This window comes from Jaculus jaculus, chromosome 4 (genome assembly GCF_020740685.1).
Source record: "Jaculus jaculus isolate mJacJac1 chromosome 4, mJacJac1.mat.Y.cur, whole genome shotgun sequence".
In the NCBI taxonomy this organism is placed as follows: domain Eukaryota; kingdom Metazoa; phylum Chordata; class Mammalia; order Rodentia; family Dipodidae; genus Jaculus; species Jaculus jaculus.
Window position 1 is genome coordinate 143,963,094 of NC_059105.1, and position 15,807 is coordinate 143,978,900.

Below are 15,807 nucleotides of genomic sequence, written 5' to 3' on the forward strand. Positions count from 1 at the left end.
TTCTCTTGACAAAAGTGGAAGTATATGCTTTTCAAGTCTGTATAAATGGCATCAAAATCACACAAGTGAAGAGAGCAAATGAATCAGAATAGTTCAGATAGTTTTGCTCAGGGTGTGTTCAAACCACTGTGGAGACAAGGTGACTTCCCTGGGAACTGCACTGAAGAGGATTTTCTTTCTAAAACTCCAACCTAAACTATTCAAAATCGGAGACTGAGGGAGGTAGTCTACTATTAGAAAGCAAGGAAAGATGGATATGGGGACATTGGCTAAAAGCTGCTAGTTTATGGGAAGACTGGAATATAAAAAGACTAAATGACAGTTTTGTTTACTAGATAATTGTTGTAGTCAGCTCCAAGTAGCTGGGATGAACTTCCAAACCAGACAGTTTATAGGAGGAAGAGATTCATTTCAGTTTAGAGATCCAACTTGAATTTCCATCAGTGGCAGAAAAAAGCAGGCTTCCATTCATAAATCCAAACAGAGAGACACCACCAAGCAGCCCGAACTGGAAGCAAGCACAGACCAGTAGCAAGCAGACACAAACCTGCTGAGCTCACACTTCTCTTCATACCTTAGGCTGGAATTCAGTTCCACACCCAGTGACATGCTTCCCTTATACCCTGCACCCCTGCAAGTAGAAGACTGTCTACTAGCAGCAGAATCTGCAAACTGATTTTTAATATAACACCTGAGCCTTTCCGGGGGCATTCAAGCTACCATAAGTTAAGTCAAGATTTTAAAGGTATTAATTTTGTAGCTCCAACAGTCTAACTAATATTTTCAGCTATTATTCTCTCCCACCTTAACTGATAGTGAGCTCAAAGATTTTAAATTCCAAATATGAGAAGATATCTGTTCTGCAATGCTAGTCTCTTCAAAACAATCTAAAAGACCACATAGTTCCATATAGCTCTGTAGCTTGAGACTTTTACCAAAACATGGAGATGATTTTGTTGAGAAACATACATGAAGAATTTTTCTTTAGGCACATTTAGAAACTATATTAGAGGATTTCTGACATCTATTTTGAGGCATGATATGCCCACAACCCAGATTTAAAGAATGACCAGGGGCCAGGCAAATGATTTATGAGCTAATGTGCTTGTTCAGGAAGCATGAGACCGGAAATCAGATGAGTAGTACCTATGTGCATGCCCTGTAATCAGCTCAATGCCTGTAATCCCAGCACTTGGGGCAGGGCAGGTAGGTAGATGAGCTTAATCAGTGAGCATAGAAAATGAGGTGGAAAGCAGCCAAGAAAGACACCTGACATCATTCTCTGGCCCCTACAAGCAAACAAACACACACACACACATACCACATACACACATGAAACTTTGCCCTCCTCAAAATGAGAGTTCTCACTCTTTCTAAGTGTAAGAGATTTTTCTTACTTCCCAAAATGGCCCAAGAACTGTATCTCTTTTTCAGTGGTGAAATTATTGAGATTTTTTTTCAAAACATATTAACCTAATAACATAACGTAACAAACTGTTTAACATTTATCTAGCATTATCACTTACTAACTTTTTTTATTTTAAGATTAGTCACTAAGATAAATATTAATTTTACTTCAGTGAAAACAAGTAAAATTTGGTGAATCATACCAATGTCTACTCATCAAGAACATCAAAGTCAATTTTTTTAATTAAAAATATTTGCAAAAATTGGCAAAATGAAGAAATGAAACATAGACTTGTTTCTTATGATTTATGTTTTAACTGTTTTCCAATGAATTAATGAATAAAAGGTAAAAATAGCTTGTTCATTTTAAGTGAAAGTATTCATTTCCCAAATATGCCACTGTTTATTTGCTAATGAATGATAAGAAAATAAATAAGTAAAATATAATAAATCCAAGAACAGCTTTTTCTCAACCACATTTAAGATCTTCTTAGAATGGTATCTTAACCTGAGCCTATCATTTGGTTCTCTAATCTGTTGAAATTGTTGTCTTTGCATCAGCTTATTCAGACTTGAGGAATTTCTTCACACAGATCAAATAATCCATAAATTCACATTTAACAACAGATTTGACATACACAGAAGTAAACTTAGCTAGCAGCACGTGAAGTCACATCTCCAGGAGAGTGCTCTCACTTAGGCTGAAATAGGCTCCTCAGCCAAGTGATATTATTCATCTTAGTGTAAATTTCAATGCAAATATTCATTTAAATAATCACAATATTCAAATGACACTGCTCCTTTTCTTTACCAAAGATGTCAATTTCTCCACTGGATGGTCTATAAAATCTCATTTGCTTCATGTCATTCATGTTAAAATAAGATCATATATATATATATATATAGTGTATTATCCTTGTCATAACCAAAGAGCAATACATTTCCCCTTTCCAACTGATTATTATTGTTCAGAGACATTGCAAATGTATTTTAGTAACCCTTAAAATATAAGCAGAAGGAATGGCTACATTTTTGAAATGGTATGCATTTTTCAGAGGGAGTGTAGAGAAGAATTTTGCACCTGAAAGCAATGTAGGTAATCTTGAAAACAAAGAAGTAAAAATTGCACACCATCCTTTCATTTGTAATCATCTGTTTTAAACCCTTAAAACTTTTTGGAAGTATTGTGTTTTTAGAAAACTGAAATGTATCCAATGCCAAACGAATTTTCCATTTTTGTGCATGTTTCAGATTGTTTACACAATTACATATGTTTTCCAGAACAAAATATGTAACGTTTGTCTAGCTTTACTATCTGTTAATAATTAATTAGGTTTTAAAAGTCAACCAGTGAAATGATGAAAGACCTCTTGTCAATTTTAAAAGTTGACCAGAAGTCTTTCATGAATGAGATGTACTATGTTATGAAAAAATGTCACAAAGCTTTATTCACACATTTAATTTTCAGATGTAAAGTATTTGAAAGAGGAGGACGCAAACCGCAAGACATTCACGGTCAGCAGCACGTTGGATTTCCGAGTGGACCGGAGCGACGATGGCGTGGCGGTCATCTGTAGAGTAGACCACGAGTCCCTCAACGCTACCCCCCAGGTAGCCATGCAGGTGCTAGAAATACACTGTAAGTAAACTCCACTCCTTGCTCTTTAATATGCATAACAAATATCTTCATATGCATTATAAATCAGGTCAAAATTACACAAATTCACAGCAAAATCTACCCTCATTAGTCTGGTTCATGTCCAAAAAGAAGTACTCCTCTCCTGAGAGTCATCTTTGACAATAAAGGAAAATCAAGAAGATGTCATAAAGTTGGTATGGCTAACAATGATCAAAAATGTGGTTTGGCAACACAACTGAGATGTAAGTCACAGGCCAGTCAAGCTATGATGCTTGACAGAGTTGTGCATCCACCACAATCAGTTTTAAAATATTGTCACCCCTGAACAAAATCCAATACCCATTATCAGGAACTGTACACCTCCCCTGAGCCTCTACCCCTCGGCCACTGCTGCTTTATGTCCCCGTAGATCTGCCCCGTGTGCACATCTGACATAAAGTGATCACCTGCTTAAAAAAAAAAAAAAAAAAAAAGTGGTTTGGGGGCTGGAAAGATGGCTTAGTGGTTAAGCACTTGCCTATGATGCCTAAGGACCCTGGTTCGAGATTCGATTGCCCAGGACCCACGTTAGCCAGATGCAAAAGGGGGCACATGCATCTGGAATTCGTCTGCTGTGGCTGAAAGCCCTGGTGTGCCCATTCTCTCTCTCTCTGCCTCTTTCTCTTTCTGTCACTCTCAAATAAATAAATAAAAATAAACCAAATAAATTTTTTTTAAAAATGTGGTTTGGGGCACATGTGTACAAGAGGGTGAATGAGGGATCCCCCTATTTTATATTAAAACAACAACTTTGTTACTTGCACACTTGATTTTCCAACTGCGCTTTATATATTGTACTAGTTTTAACCTTCACTGAGATAGTTCTAAGTCCCTTTGAATGTGGGAATGCATTAATTATTTTCAATATTAGCATGTAAAATTAATAATAATGTGCTGTCCATGGATGAGAACAGGGCTCAGTGTGTTGTTGGGAACTCTGTCTCCCGGGGTCTGATGTAATTTATTCTTATCAGTAAAAGGCCCATATGGTGATGCCAGTTTAAGGTGAGGGAGGATGAGTTGCATAGCTCATAAAAAGTAAATGTGTGATCACAGCTTTCTTTTACTTAGGATCTAGAGATATAGGAAACAACTTAATTTTCTTTTTAATTTCAAAATGATACTGAGCAAATAAAATATGCAATATAAAGTAAAGAAGAGTTAAAGACAGGCATCATATTTTTAACTGACATTATTTGATTTCTCAAGAAATGAATTTTTTGTTTGCCTTTAATAGAATGAAATTATAGATTGAATGTTTAATTTGTATATGGTATGAAATCTTAAAATGGTGAATTCTAAATACAGTGTTTCTTGTATGCTTTATTGAATTTTTAATATTTATTTATCTGGCAAATATGTACTGGCACCTTTTCTATAGCAGGAACTGTTTGGGGCTCTGGATTTGCAGAGGAGAAATACAAGAACTGTATAACTGAATTGTCTCTACCTACTATCACCATCACCATCACAACCTACTCCATCTCTCACAACATACATTCCAGATACAAATGATGGGAAAAATAAATATACCATGCAATGTCCTACACTGATGAAAGAAAAATAAGCCAGACAAGATAAGGTGATTAAAATTGGGTAAAATGTATATGTGTGCGCATACTCATGCATAATGGTGAGTAAAGGGCTAGCACCAAGCCTTGAATTCTGAGCATGTTCATATTTTTTACTTCAAGAAACTTCAGTGATTCTCTTAAGATCCCAGTAGAGTAGATTAGGGCAAAACAGAGAGCATTAGGGGAAAAAAATACCATATGTTTGTCAAGAAGACTAAACTTAGGATTTAGAAAATGTTAATATGATCATTAAATTCCCATTGTACCTAGTTTACTGGTTATTGACATGACTACCATTTTAAATGCTTTTGGTTGTATTGGAATACTCATTACATTTATCCCTATTTGCTTCAAAGCCAATTCAGACACAATCAAATGAAGAGACAAAATGGTCGCAGTCTCCAAATTTCAACATTATTAAGGAAAATTATTAAATTTTTTTATAATAAATTGAAGAATCAATCCCTATGTTGATTTGATATAAAGTAGAGAATTAATTCTTATAAAGGAAACAATGTATATCTAGTTCATGACATTTATAATGGTTTGAAGAGATGACTGTCACCTTCTTTTTCTATTTGTTCTTATTTCATCAATGGGTCTTTAAAAATATGGATATTATGTAATTAATGCTGTAAATGGCCCATATCAACAACATAATAATTTGAACCTTAACTACCTTTACACAATGTAAAATACTAGTATTAAGAATAATATTAGAGCCGGGCATGGTGGCGCACGCCTTTAATCCCAGCACTCGGGTGGCAGAGGTAGGAGTATCGCCGTGAGTTTGAGGCCACCCTGAGACTACATAGTGAATTCCTGGTCAGCCTGAGCCAGAGTGAGACCCTGCCTCAAAAAACCAAAAAACAAAAACAAAAACAAAGAATATTAGTATTTATCATTTATTTAACTGTAAATTACAACCTATGACTAAAAAAATAATAGAAATCAAGTCATGTGAAGTGGTGAACACTCTGCCTGCCAATAATAAATATTTGTAGTGAAGCAGTTTATTTAATATATTTATTTTTCTGTGCTGATAGACAAGACAGAGCAAATGAGTCCTTGGGTTATATTGTGAAAAAGAAGTCATGACAACAATCAGGATTGTGCTTTCTGTTGAATGAAAGTGCTCGATGTTCTTCTGTCAGGATTAATGGAAAATGTATGATGATTATATTAGAAATAATGCTACATGGAAGTAGAGATATTATTACAGAGAAGATAGATTTTCAAAGATGAAGACTATATGTGTTTTTTGAGGGGCCTCGTCTCTTATTTCACTCAATTTTTATTCTGGTCTCTACTTACTTCCACCCACGATCATTGCTAATGTTCTGGAGAAATGTTCACATTGATTGAGAATGTTTCAAGCTTACTGTTAATTGCCAAATATCTACCACGAAGGTAATTTTTATTAATTGGGATTTCCCAATGTTATTATACACAATTTCTAGGCATTCTTTGCTACTTAGTCGATTTCAGTATGTATATTAAACCAAATTTCTTGGAGGAAAGTAATTAAGTGGCTTAATTTCTGTTTTACGAAGTTTTACATGAAAGATTTTATAGTTGTAATGGCTGGCCAATTAAAATAATTCTACCTCATTCTATCATGGTTTAATATGTAAGTGGCCAGAAGGCAAAAACTAGATCTATTTAAAATATTTTTCCTAGCATCTAACATGCCATCATTTATATAAGTGAAGTTAATTAAAACTAATTGATGATAATGCTAAATGTTCCTTTAAGAATGCAGAACATTCACCAGTGATGAAATGAGTACAGGGCTGTGAGGGGATATTCATCAATAACCAGTATCAAAATGAAATCAAACTCAGCAAACTGGTGCAGTTTTCATAAACACCTAAGAATAATGGCATAGATTACAGAGCTTGTTCCTAGAAAAGAGACCCACATAGTGTGGTACACATAGTATTCCTATGAATTCAAGTAGGGAAAGAAGAAAAGCAGGGAGGAAAGTGGTATTGGTATTACAGAATGCATGAAGATAAAACTTAGGATCTCTCCATGTTTTAACAATATTCTGGACATGAATAACTGCAAAAATTATCTCAAATGGTGGAGCATCTTGCATTATGAGCCCTGTAGAGAAGATGTTATTTTCTATGGCAAAACAAAGAAAATATATCTTTCCGTAATAGATATAGTTATGACTACATCTGCAATAAAATTCTATGTTTTGAAAGAAACAACTTTAGTAAGCAATAAGACATAACGTTTGAACACAAAGTGCAAAAGAACACAATAATAATATAAAAAACACAATGGAAAAAACTGCATGAGGAGGGTTTAAGTCTGTAACCTTGTGATATACAATTTTGAAGGATTTAGGTTATAAAGTATAACGCAGCAAAACTTACTTCTTTATTATGTATTAATCATGAATTTAAATATGTCATGTTGATGCGAGAGAGCTGCTTTAAAACTTGAATTTAAGAAACTGAAATACATTTTTTGTCAGGCACAAATGCTTTCAAATTTCATATAATAGACAAGAGAATACTTTGCAACAGAACAGCATGAAAAGCCACTCTATTTTTTATAGATGAAAACTTTTATTCTTCTTCCCATTTTTTACTTGGCTCTCTTTGAAACAGTTACTTTTTATTGGTCTTATTTAATTTTTAGAAAAACAGATTGTATGAGTCAGTTTTTATTCAATGATTAGTAGGAATAATGTAATTGCATTAAATGAACATGACACACAGAACACAGAAAAGATAAAATAACTGCACATTTATTTTCTTGGTGTTGAAAAAATCCATTAAAATTTTACTTGTTAAAATGAAGACTAGAATCAAACTAGGAAAATATATGAGAGCAATATTAATTTGCCAAAAATGTTCTTTAGTACTATAGTGCTATTATGGTTATTGATAACAACAATGGGCTGTGGATGGGCTTAAAAGTTTTCTCCAAGCCAGGTTTTTTTGAGTTCTTGTCTTACGACTAACCAAGAATCAACAAGTGTGAAGGCAAAGAAGGTTAGGTTGTGAAAGATGTGCTTTAAAAAAAAAAAAATCTGATTATATTTTTGTTTCACATAATTAGAAATTTTCATAGTTGGAAATAACCAAAATAAAGAAAGAAAAGAGAGCGCAAGAGCAAGAGTGAGAGCAAGAGCGAAAGAAAGAAGGAAAGAAAGAAAGAAAGAAAGAAAGAAAGAAAGAAAGAAAGAAAGAAAGAAAGAAAGAAAGAAAGAAAGAAAATTGAAATTGGTGAAAATAATCTATGGTTTTATGATAGTCAATAGTATTCTTTACATATGAGTCAATTTTAAAGATGTGTTTTAAGACACTGTCTTAAAAAGTAGAAGTAAAGCAGAAAACTCCCAACTTGGGAACCTGGGAGGGGTTCCGAGCAATTAGGCATGTGGCAACATGGGTCAGGTTTTCTCATAGCCTTTTAGGTTGAAGATGCAAATAAGGCATCTAGTTGGCTTTCACTGTCAAATTCAATTGCATGTGGAGGACCTTGATTTGTTGGTGGATAGGGAGGAGAGCACAGACTCAGGAGTAGCCTGCCAGTGGATAAAAAAGACTGTGAACATTTCTATTTTTTTTTAATTTTTATTTTTTAATTTATTTATTTGAGAGCGATAGACACAGAGAGAAAGACAGATAGAGGGAGAGAGAGAGAATGGGCGCGCCAGGGCTTCCAGCCTCTGCAAACGAACTCCAGACGCGTGCGCCCCCTTGTGCATCTGGCTAACATGGGTCCTGGGGAACCGAGCCTCGAACCGGGTTCTTTAGGCTTCACAGGCAAGCGCTTAACCGCTAAGCCATCTCTCCAGCCCCATTTCTATTTTTTTAATCGTTTTTTTTTATTTGCCTTATTTTTAAGTTATTTTTATTAAGAACATATTTTTTATGGATACATTATGTGTTGGTACCATCTTTTCACTCCTCCTGGCCCCCATTCCTCAGAGGACTCTCCTCAGAGGGGGTATTGGTATTTCCCATGGAGTTGTGAACATTTCTTGGGAGGAAGAAATAGGAAGTAGTTCCTGATGACCATAATGACTCAGATTGGAGTTCCCTTCTAGTTTCATTAGGTCCCACAAGCAATTATGGTCATTTCAACTTGTGTGCCTAACTGGTGATATACAAATATATATATACACATACATATACACACACACACATACATGACTAGAGGAATGGCTCAGTGGTTAAGGCATTTGCCTACAAAGACTAAAGATCCAGATTCAATTCCCCAGACCAACAAAGATTACTTTATTTCTGGTCTCTACCATGGCTGGATGACAATATGAATTTTAAGGGTGTGTGTTTTTAAAATTCATGAAATCTAATGGTTATTTTGTTATTAATATTTTAGTATTTTGTATGTAACAACATGCTGCTTTATTATAACATATGCAAGTATTATGAATGCAGGTCATTTATATCTAAGATGAATACTGTGGTTAAAATGGCCCTCAATCCGAAGGAAGAAAGGAAGGAGTGCAAGTGTTAAGGAGCCATAGAGTTCTATTTCTATGTTTAAATAGAGCCAATTTGGTCAATGATGATTTTAAAACTGTTGTATAAATACACACACACATATTTTAAATAACACAAGAATGCATTGTTTCACTTTTTTTGTTAAAATTCTATTAATCAATTTGTAGACCTGACTTTTACATCTTGATTTTCTTTCTATTCTAGTAACCATGAATTTTTTTCTTAACATCCTACATTTAAATTGTGTTTCTATTGGGAGCATATTATTGTTTTACTTTTATTGAGATAATTACCTGGAATGAGAGGAAATGAAACCAGGGTTATACATTGCTATGGCTTTTTTTTTTTCAATCATCTAATGCACTTGATTAGTTCTTTAAGGTTATATTTGGAGTTCATTAATTAGGTGTTTGCATCTGCCTTTTCATTGTGGATGTTTGGGATACAGAACAGAAAAGTTTCCCAAATGCTGACAGGGTTAATCATTTCAATGTACTTTCCTACTTTCTCTATTTCTCCAATCAGAATACTGTATAATAAGTGTCCAATCAACCTATTTTGTTTTGCACAAACCAGTGTCCTTATTGAACCCCAGAAGTTTATTTTAAACTACTTATGTTAGATTTATCAACTGGGCTTCCCCTATTTTTACATGTTATAGAAAACATCATTCAATACATGTGATTTAATACACTTATTACAAAGAAAGCTGTGAATTTGAGGTATCACTCACTAATCCCTCATTTGTAAAATGATTATTATCCAATTATTTTGCCTGAAACAAATTCTTCATAGTCTCATGGCATAGAATCCTGAAAAGTGAAGGGAAAACTATCTTTAGGTTGACTTTTAAGATATCCTTCACTTACAAAAGGCAACATTATGCCTGAGGATGTTGTGGATGGATTTCAATTGAGCCTTAACTATTTCAAAAGTTACTGATAATGATACCAGTGCTAGAACAATGAGGTCAACTGTGCTTCTTAACAAAATATACATTGTAGAAAAATATTATAATTCTTTTATTGTTTGCAAAAAATATGGAATGAGCATCTTAATGGGAATGAATTTTGGCTTTAGCCAAGAGAACACAGAATTTATTCATTTCCTTTTCATGTGATCAACTCCAGACAGATTCTACAAGCATTTAGGCCAGAGACTCATTAAAGGAATGGGTTAGTTGATATATAACCTAACATTACATTATTTTGATTGTGTATGAATAGGGATTTTAAAAAGATTTGCTACTTTGCTAGAATGTAGTAAGTTTTGTGGTACAATATAACACTTCTGCTTTATTTATTTATTTATTTATTTATTTATTTATTTATTTATTTATTTATTTATTTGAGAGTGACAGACACAGAGAGAAAGACAGATAGAGGGAGAGAGAGAGAATGGGTGCGCCAGGGCTTCCAGCCTCTGCAAACGAACTCCAGACGCATGCGCCCCCTTGTGCATCTGACTAACGTGGGACCTGGGGAACCGAGCCTCGAACCGGGGTCCTTAGGCTTCACAGGCAAGTGCTTAACTGCTAAGCCATCTCTCCAGCCCACTTCTGCTTTTTTTATAGCACCATGCTTAATTATATAAATGTACTTTTGTTAAAATAGTATATAAAGGTCAACTATCATTGACTAAAAAATTTGAAATAAAGAAGCCTAACCTGACACATCTATTCACTCTCTCTATATTTATCTCTATCAATCATCTATATAACACATATTTATCTGCCTCTCTTTCTCTCTCTTTCAAATAAATAGAATTGTATTGAGTAACCCAAAAGGATTATAAATTAATTAATGTGGTTGAATTTATATTACCTGAAGTATCTGTTATCTTCAGTAGATAAATGATTTCCTATAATGATAATAATCCCTTTATCCCCAGTAATTTCAAATTATTAAAGTTAGAAAGCTGCTAGCACTACTGTGTGTCACAGCTATACCACCCTGTACATATTCCCAAGGTACTCTACATCCCACGACAGAGATGCTTCCACATTCATTTCAATCATGTTCTTTTCACAACATAAAAAACAAAAACAAAAACAAAAAAAACATGGAATCTGTTTAGGTGTCTATTAACAAATGAATGTATAATGAAAATGTGGAACATTTACACAATGGGATTTTATTCAGCCATAAAAAAATGAAATTTGCCTGAAAATAGATAGAACTTGAAAACACACTATTAAGTTTGGTAATCCAGGCTCAGAAAGATAAATGAAGTATATTCTTTCTGATATGCACATCCTAGTTTCTGACTATTAAATATTTGTATCTAGGTAGGACAAAATGTAGTTCAAGGCCATGAAGTAGAAGGCTGCCCATGAGACCAGAGAACAGAGGCTTCAAGGAGGAAATAGGGATCGAAATATGCACATGAGTTATTAAAATGAAAGGTGGAACACATGGAGGAAAAATTAGCAGGGAGGTGGGAAGAATCAACCAAAGCAATATATGTATATAAATACCATAAGGAAAACTATGGCTTTTATGTTAATTTAAAAATAAAATACAGGGCTGGAGAGATGGTTTAGTGGTTTAGGTGCTTGCCTATAGAGCCAAAGAACCAAAATTCAATTCTCCAGTACCCTAGTAAGCCAGATGCTCAAGGTGGTGCATGCAACTGGAGTTCATTTGCAATGGCTAGAAGCCCTGGCATGTCCATTCTCTCTCTCTAAAATAAATGCATGAATGAATAAATAAATAAATGTAAATAAATAAGCATATTTTAGAAACATAGACTATCTTGGAAATGACTCAGTAATTTCTGTGTCAATATTTTGTAATTAATACAATAAACTATAACTAATTGTAACAAATCCATATGCTCAGACAGGGATAAAAATTTTTAATCAGAAAAAGAAGTATATTTAGGAAATTGAACACTAAACATTGTCAGATTAGCTCTTCACACCTAGAGAGATGTCATTGTTATTTACTATACTTCATCTGGTTCAGTATCCTGTTATTTTATAATTATTTTTTTTATTTTGCTTAATGTTCCTTATTTGAGAACAGTTTTAAGTTTATAGAAAATGTGGAGAAATGATCAAAATTCTCATAAGCATTTTCCACTACTTTCCTTACACTTTACTTACTGTTACTATTTTACATTATTTTCAGCATCCGTTATAATTGGACTGATGTAGAGTACTGTGAATAAATTCCATAGCTGGCTTTGGAGTATTCTCTTTGCACTAGACAGTTCTGTGAATCTTGACCAATGCATATAATATCATGTATCAAACAAAATTTTCTCCCTGCCTTCAAATTTCCATGTGCTCCACCTCCTCATTTCCCCATCTCTCTAATCATAATGACAATTGATTTGTTTTTTTAACTAGCTTCATACTTTTCCATTTTTTAGAATGTCATGTAGTTAAATATATAAAAATGTAATGTTTTCATGTCAGTCTCATTAATTTATGGTTCTAGCATGTTTTTTCTTGTTTATTTATTAATGTGTTTATCTGGATTCATAATTTTAAGAATATCCAGAGAGTCTTTCTTATATTGATCCATCTGTATGTAGGGCCAACTCAGAGATGTAATAGTAGATACTTATCAATAGGTTAAAGAGTAAAATCAAATCCCTATGGTGATCATAGGAGATATTCTTGTAAATGCCATTCTAACAAATGTTTTAATCCTAAAGTTAATAGGCAACAGTCAGAAGAACTATTGACAACAGACATCTCAATTTTACTGAGAAAACTCTCTGCTCTTAGAAAACATGTTTGAAGAGCATCTCACACTAATGAATTTAGAAGTTGGAAGAAATGATAATTAAATATGTTTGACATGCCCTATGAATATAAGATACTTTTGGATTTTTTTTCTAAGTGATCAAATACTATGCCATGGCTGATCCAGATAGGATTTACTTAAAGCGACTAAGCCAACTTCTTGTCTTCTTCAAGTCTCTTCACTTTTTGGAGACAAAATGTGTGGTGTCCTCTGGTTTCAGTGATTTTGAAGCTTACTCTGTTTTGTATCTGCACTGTGTTACCTGGGCTTGTATAACAAGAACCATAAATAATTTGTCCTCAGTGCCCATTTCAGTATTTTTCCAATTTCAATGAGCAGGAGACTCACCCAGGGACCTTTTGAAGTACACACTCTGATTCAGTTCTGAGTGAAGCTCAAGAATTTGCAAGTTTCCAATGGACACTGGCATTATTGGTCAGAGAATCATATTTGGAGCAGGAACATCATCAGCTGTGTTTTTATCATGCTCCTTGGCTCTGAGCTGCACTGAGCTCCATAGGCCATGACACTGGTCGTCTGACACATGTGAAAGGTATGGAGGGAAAAACACAGGCACGTGATCATCTGAGTTGCACCCTGACCATCATTATTAACTTTTTTTTTTTTTTTCCCATTATGAGTCTTTGGACTGCTGTGACCTGTCTGAATTTCTGGTCTGACTGTCAAATCCATTCCTTAACACCAATGGTGCAAAGCAGGGGTATATAATATTTTCAATCCTTTTAAATTTATTTCACACAGTTGTGCTCATGAACTTTGGAGGACTTAGAATTTGGTATAAAACTAGGCTATTTCTCCCCTGGGAGATGTTTTTTAGTTCAAAAGCTAGTGATCCATCTTCAAGTCCTCAAGACACTTACCCAGCAGCTATTATTGGATAGATAGTGTATTTTTGTACAATGAGCACAAGAGAAAGAAATCAACACGATAGTATAATGTATCTATATTCAGAACTAGGGAGACTGTAATGTATTTTATTTCACAATATTTATGGATCTAAGAATTTTGATATAATAGGTGAAATTAAAATCTACACTTTAATGATCACAATGGTTCTATATTGTTTTTCATCTCTTTTTCATAGAGCATAAGGTTTACTATTTTCCATGACTTGAAAAAGCTCACATGGACAATAACAAACAAATCTGAGGTTTACCTCACAGTACACTGTGTTCTTCACCCACTTTATTTCTTCTTATTTTTGAGTACTGTTCAATTTTATGGATGTATCAGATGTACTCATCCATTTATCTATTGGATATCACCATGGTTGCTTCCTTGTCCTGCCAATTCCATTACAACTATAGCAAGCATCCATATCCAGATATTCATGTGAAAACAAGTATTAAACTCACTTAGAAAGTTGTGATTTTTAGAGAAGAGTATTTAGTTTTGTATAATATAGGCTTTCTTCAGGAGAGGATTAGCCTTTTGATCTGTGGTAAAGTCAAATAAGGCAAAAAAGAAACATTTCTCCATATTGTCATACCTGTTTTCAGTATGTTAGCATTTTGAATTCTATCTGCTCTAATAGGAATGCCAAAATATCCCATTATCAACATAATGTGGAGTCCCTGGTAACATACAGTGGTAACCAACTGTCCATGTGCTTGGTTTACAAAATATGTGCATCTTCTTTGCTGAGATGATGGTTTAGGTCTTTTGCTGATTTTTCATATTGGTTATTTTTTTTTTTCTTATTGATAAGTGTCTGAAATATCTTGGTACATTTCTCATATTAACCATTTACTGGATATATTTTGGTAAATCATTGATCTAATATATGCCTTGTCTATTCAATATCTTAAATGTACCTTTCGCAAAATTAAAAAGAAAAAAAATATTTAAATTTAAATAAGCCTATTTTACTAAACATTTTTTTCCATTAATCATGAATGTAGTATTGTACACAAAATGTCACCAGTATCATCCATTCTTGGGACACTTAGATTTTCTCCTACATTGTCATCAAGAAGTTTCTGAGTTCTGTTTTACACTAACATCTGTGTTTTACTTTGGGTAGCTGATTTCCAAAGTAATGATTGAGAGTTTAGATCCATGTGTCTGCAGGTTGAGATTGACCAAAGGTATCTAGAATATGAGGAATGAAACTGATGTTTCATCATTACCTTAGGTATCTAAGTTAAACTATGTTGTCTTTGCAATTCTGATTTGTATAAAAATTTTAATATTTTCTTTTGTTCATTTTCTGCTCTTGCTATTTTGGACATAAAATGAAAACATTTTGAATTCTCAACCAAGATCATACAAGCTAAAACAATACAAATGCTAACAACTAATGATAGGGGTGTTGCTATGATTGTCTAGACTTCACCATGAAACCACCATAAAAACCAGTTCAAATCTGGGCAACCGCAGGAAACAGTGGAGCTCGTGTGAGAGTGATGATAGGTGTCACACTTGTATCAGGACAGTGGAACATTTTATCACGATGAGGAAGTTACATGTCCACCACCACTTAGTCAAACACCAGCTATTGCTGTGACTTATCAGCTGTGCACATACGTACCTTGTGACTAGAAACTGCTTTTAAGTTTTAATTTCAAGATATTTATAGTTAAATTCAAATAGCAATGTGTGACCAGTGATTAAATTGGGCAGCACTGCTCTTGATGATGTCCTACTTCCATCTTTTGTTAGTCTTTTGATTCAATCATAGTTGTAGATAATTGACAGGCTAATATTACAGTAATTCTTGAGTTGCCAAAGTAGGAGCATTTTTCATAATATACACATTGTGCCAAAAGCATGATGCTTTAATGTATATTGGATTTTGGAGGGGTTCAATGTTTTCATATCATAACTGCAAGATTGTATAGTTTAAATATATTTTAAAAGTTAAATTTCTGCTTTGTTCTACT

At 33.9% G+C, this 15,807-nt stretch overlaps 1 protein-coding gene across 3 annotated transcripts in view; it reads left to right on the top strand.

Annotated features, from left to right (window-relative positions):
* Positions 1 to 15,807, top strand: part of Cadm2 (cell adhesion molecule 2) — a 1,093,192-nt gene that overhangs the window by 926,268 nt on the left and 151,117 nt on the right. For all 3 annotated transcript variants that reach the window (XM_045147799.1, XM_045147800.1, XM_004663295.2), the window contains one exon: positions 2,876 to 3,046. In XM_045147799.1, the coding sequence (XP_045003734.1) occupies positions 2,876 to 3,046 (171 nt within the window). The remainder of the gene's footprint in view (positions 1 to 2,875; positions 3,047 to 15,807) is intronic.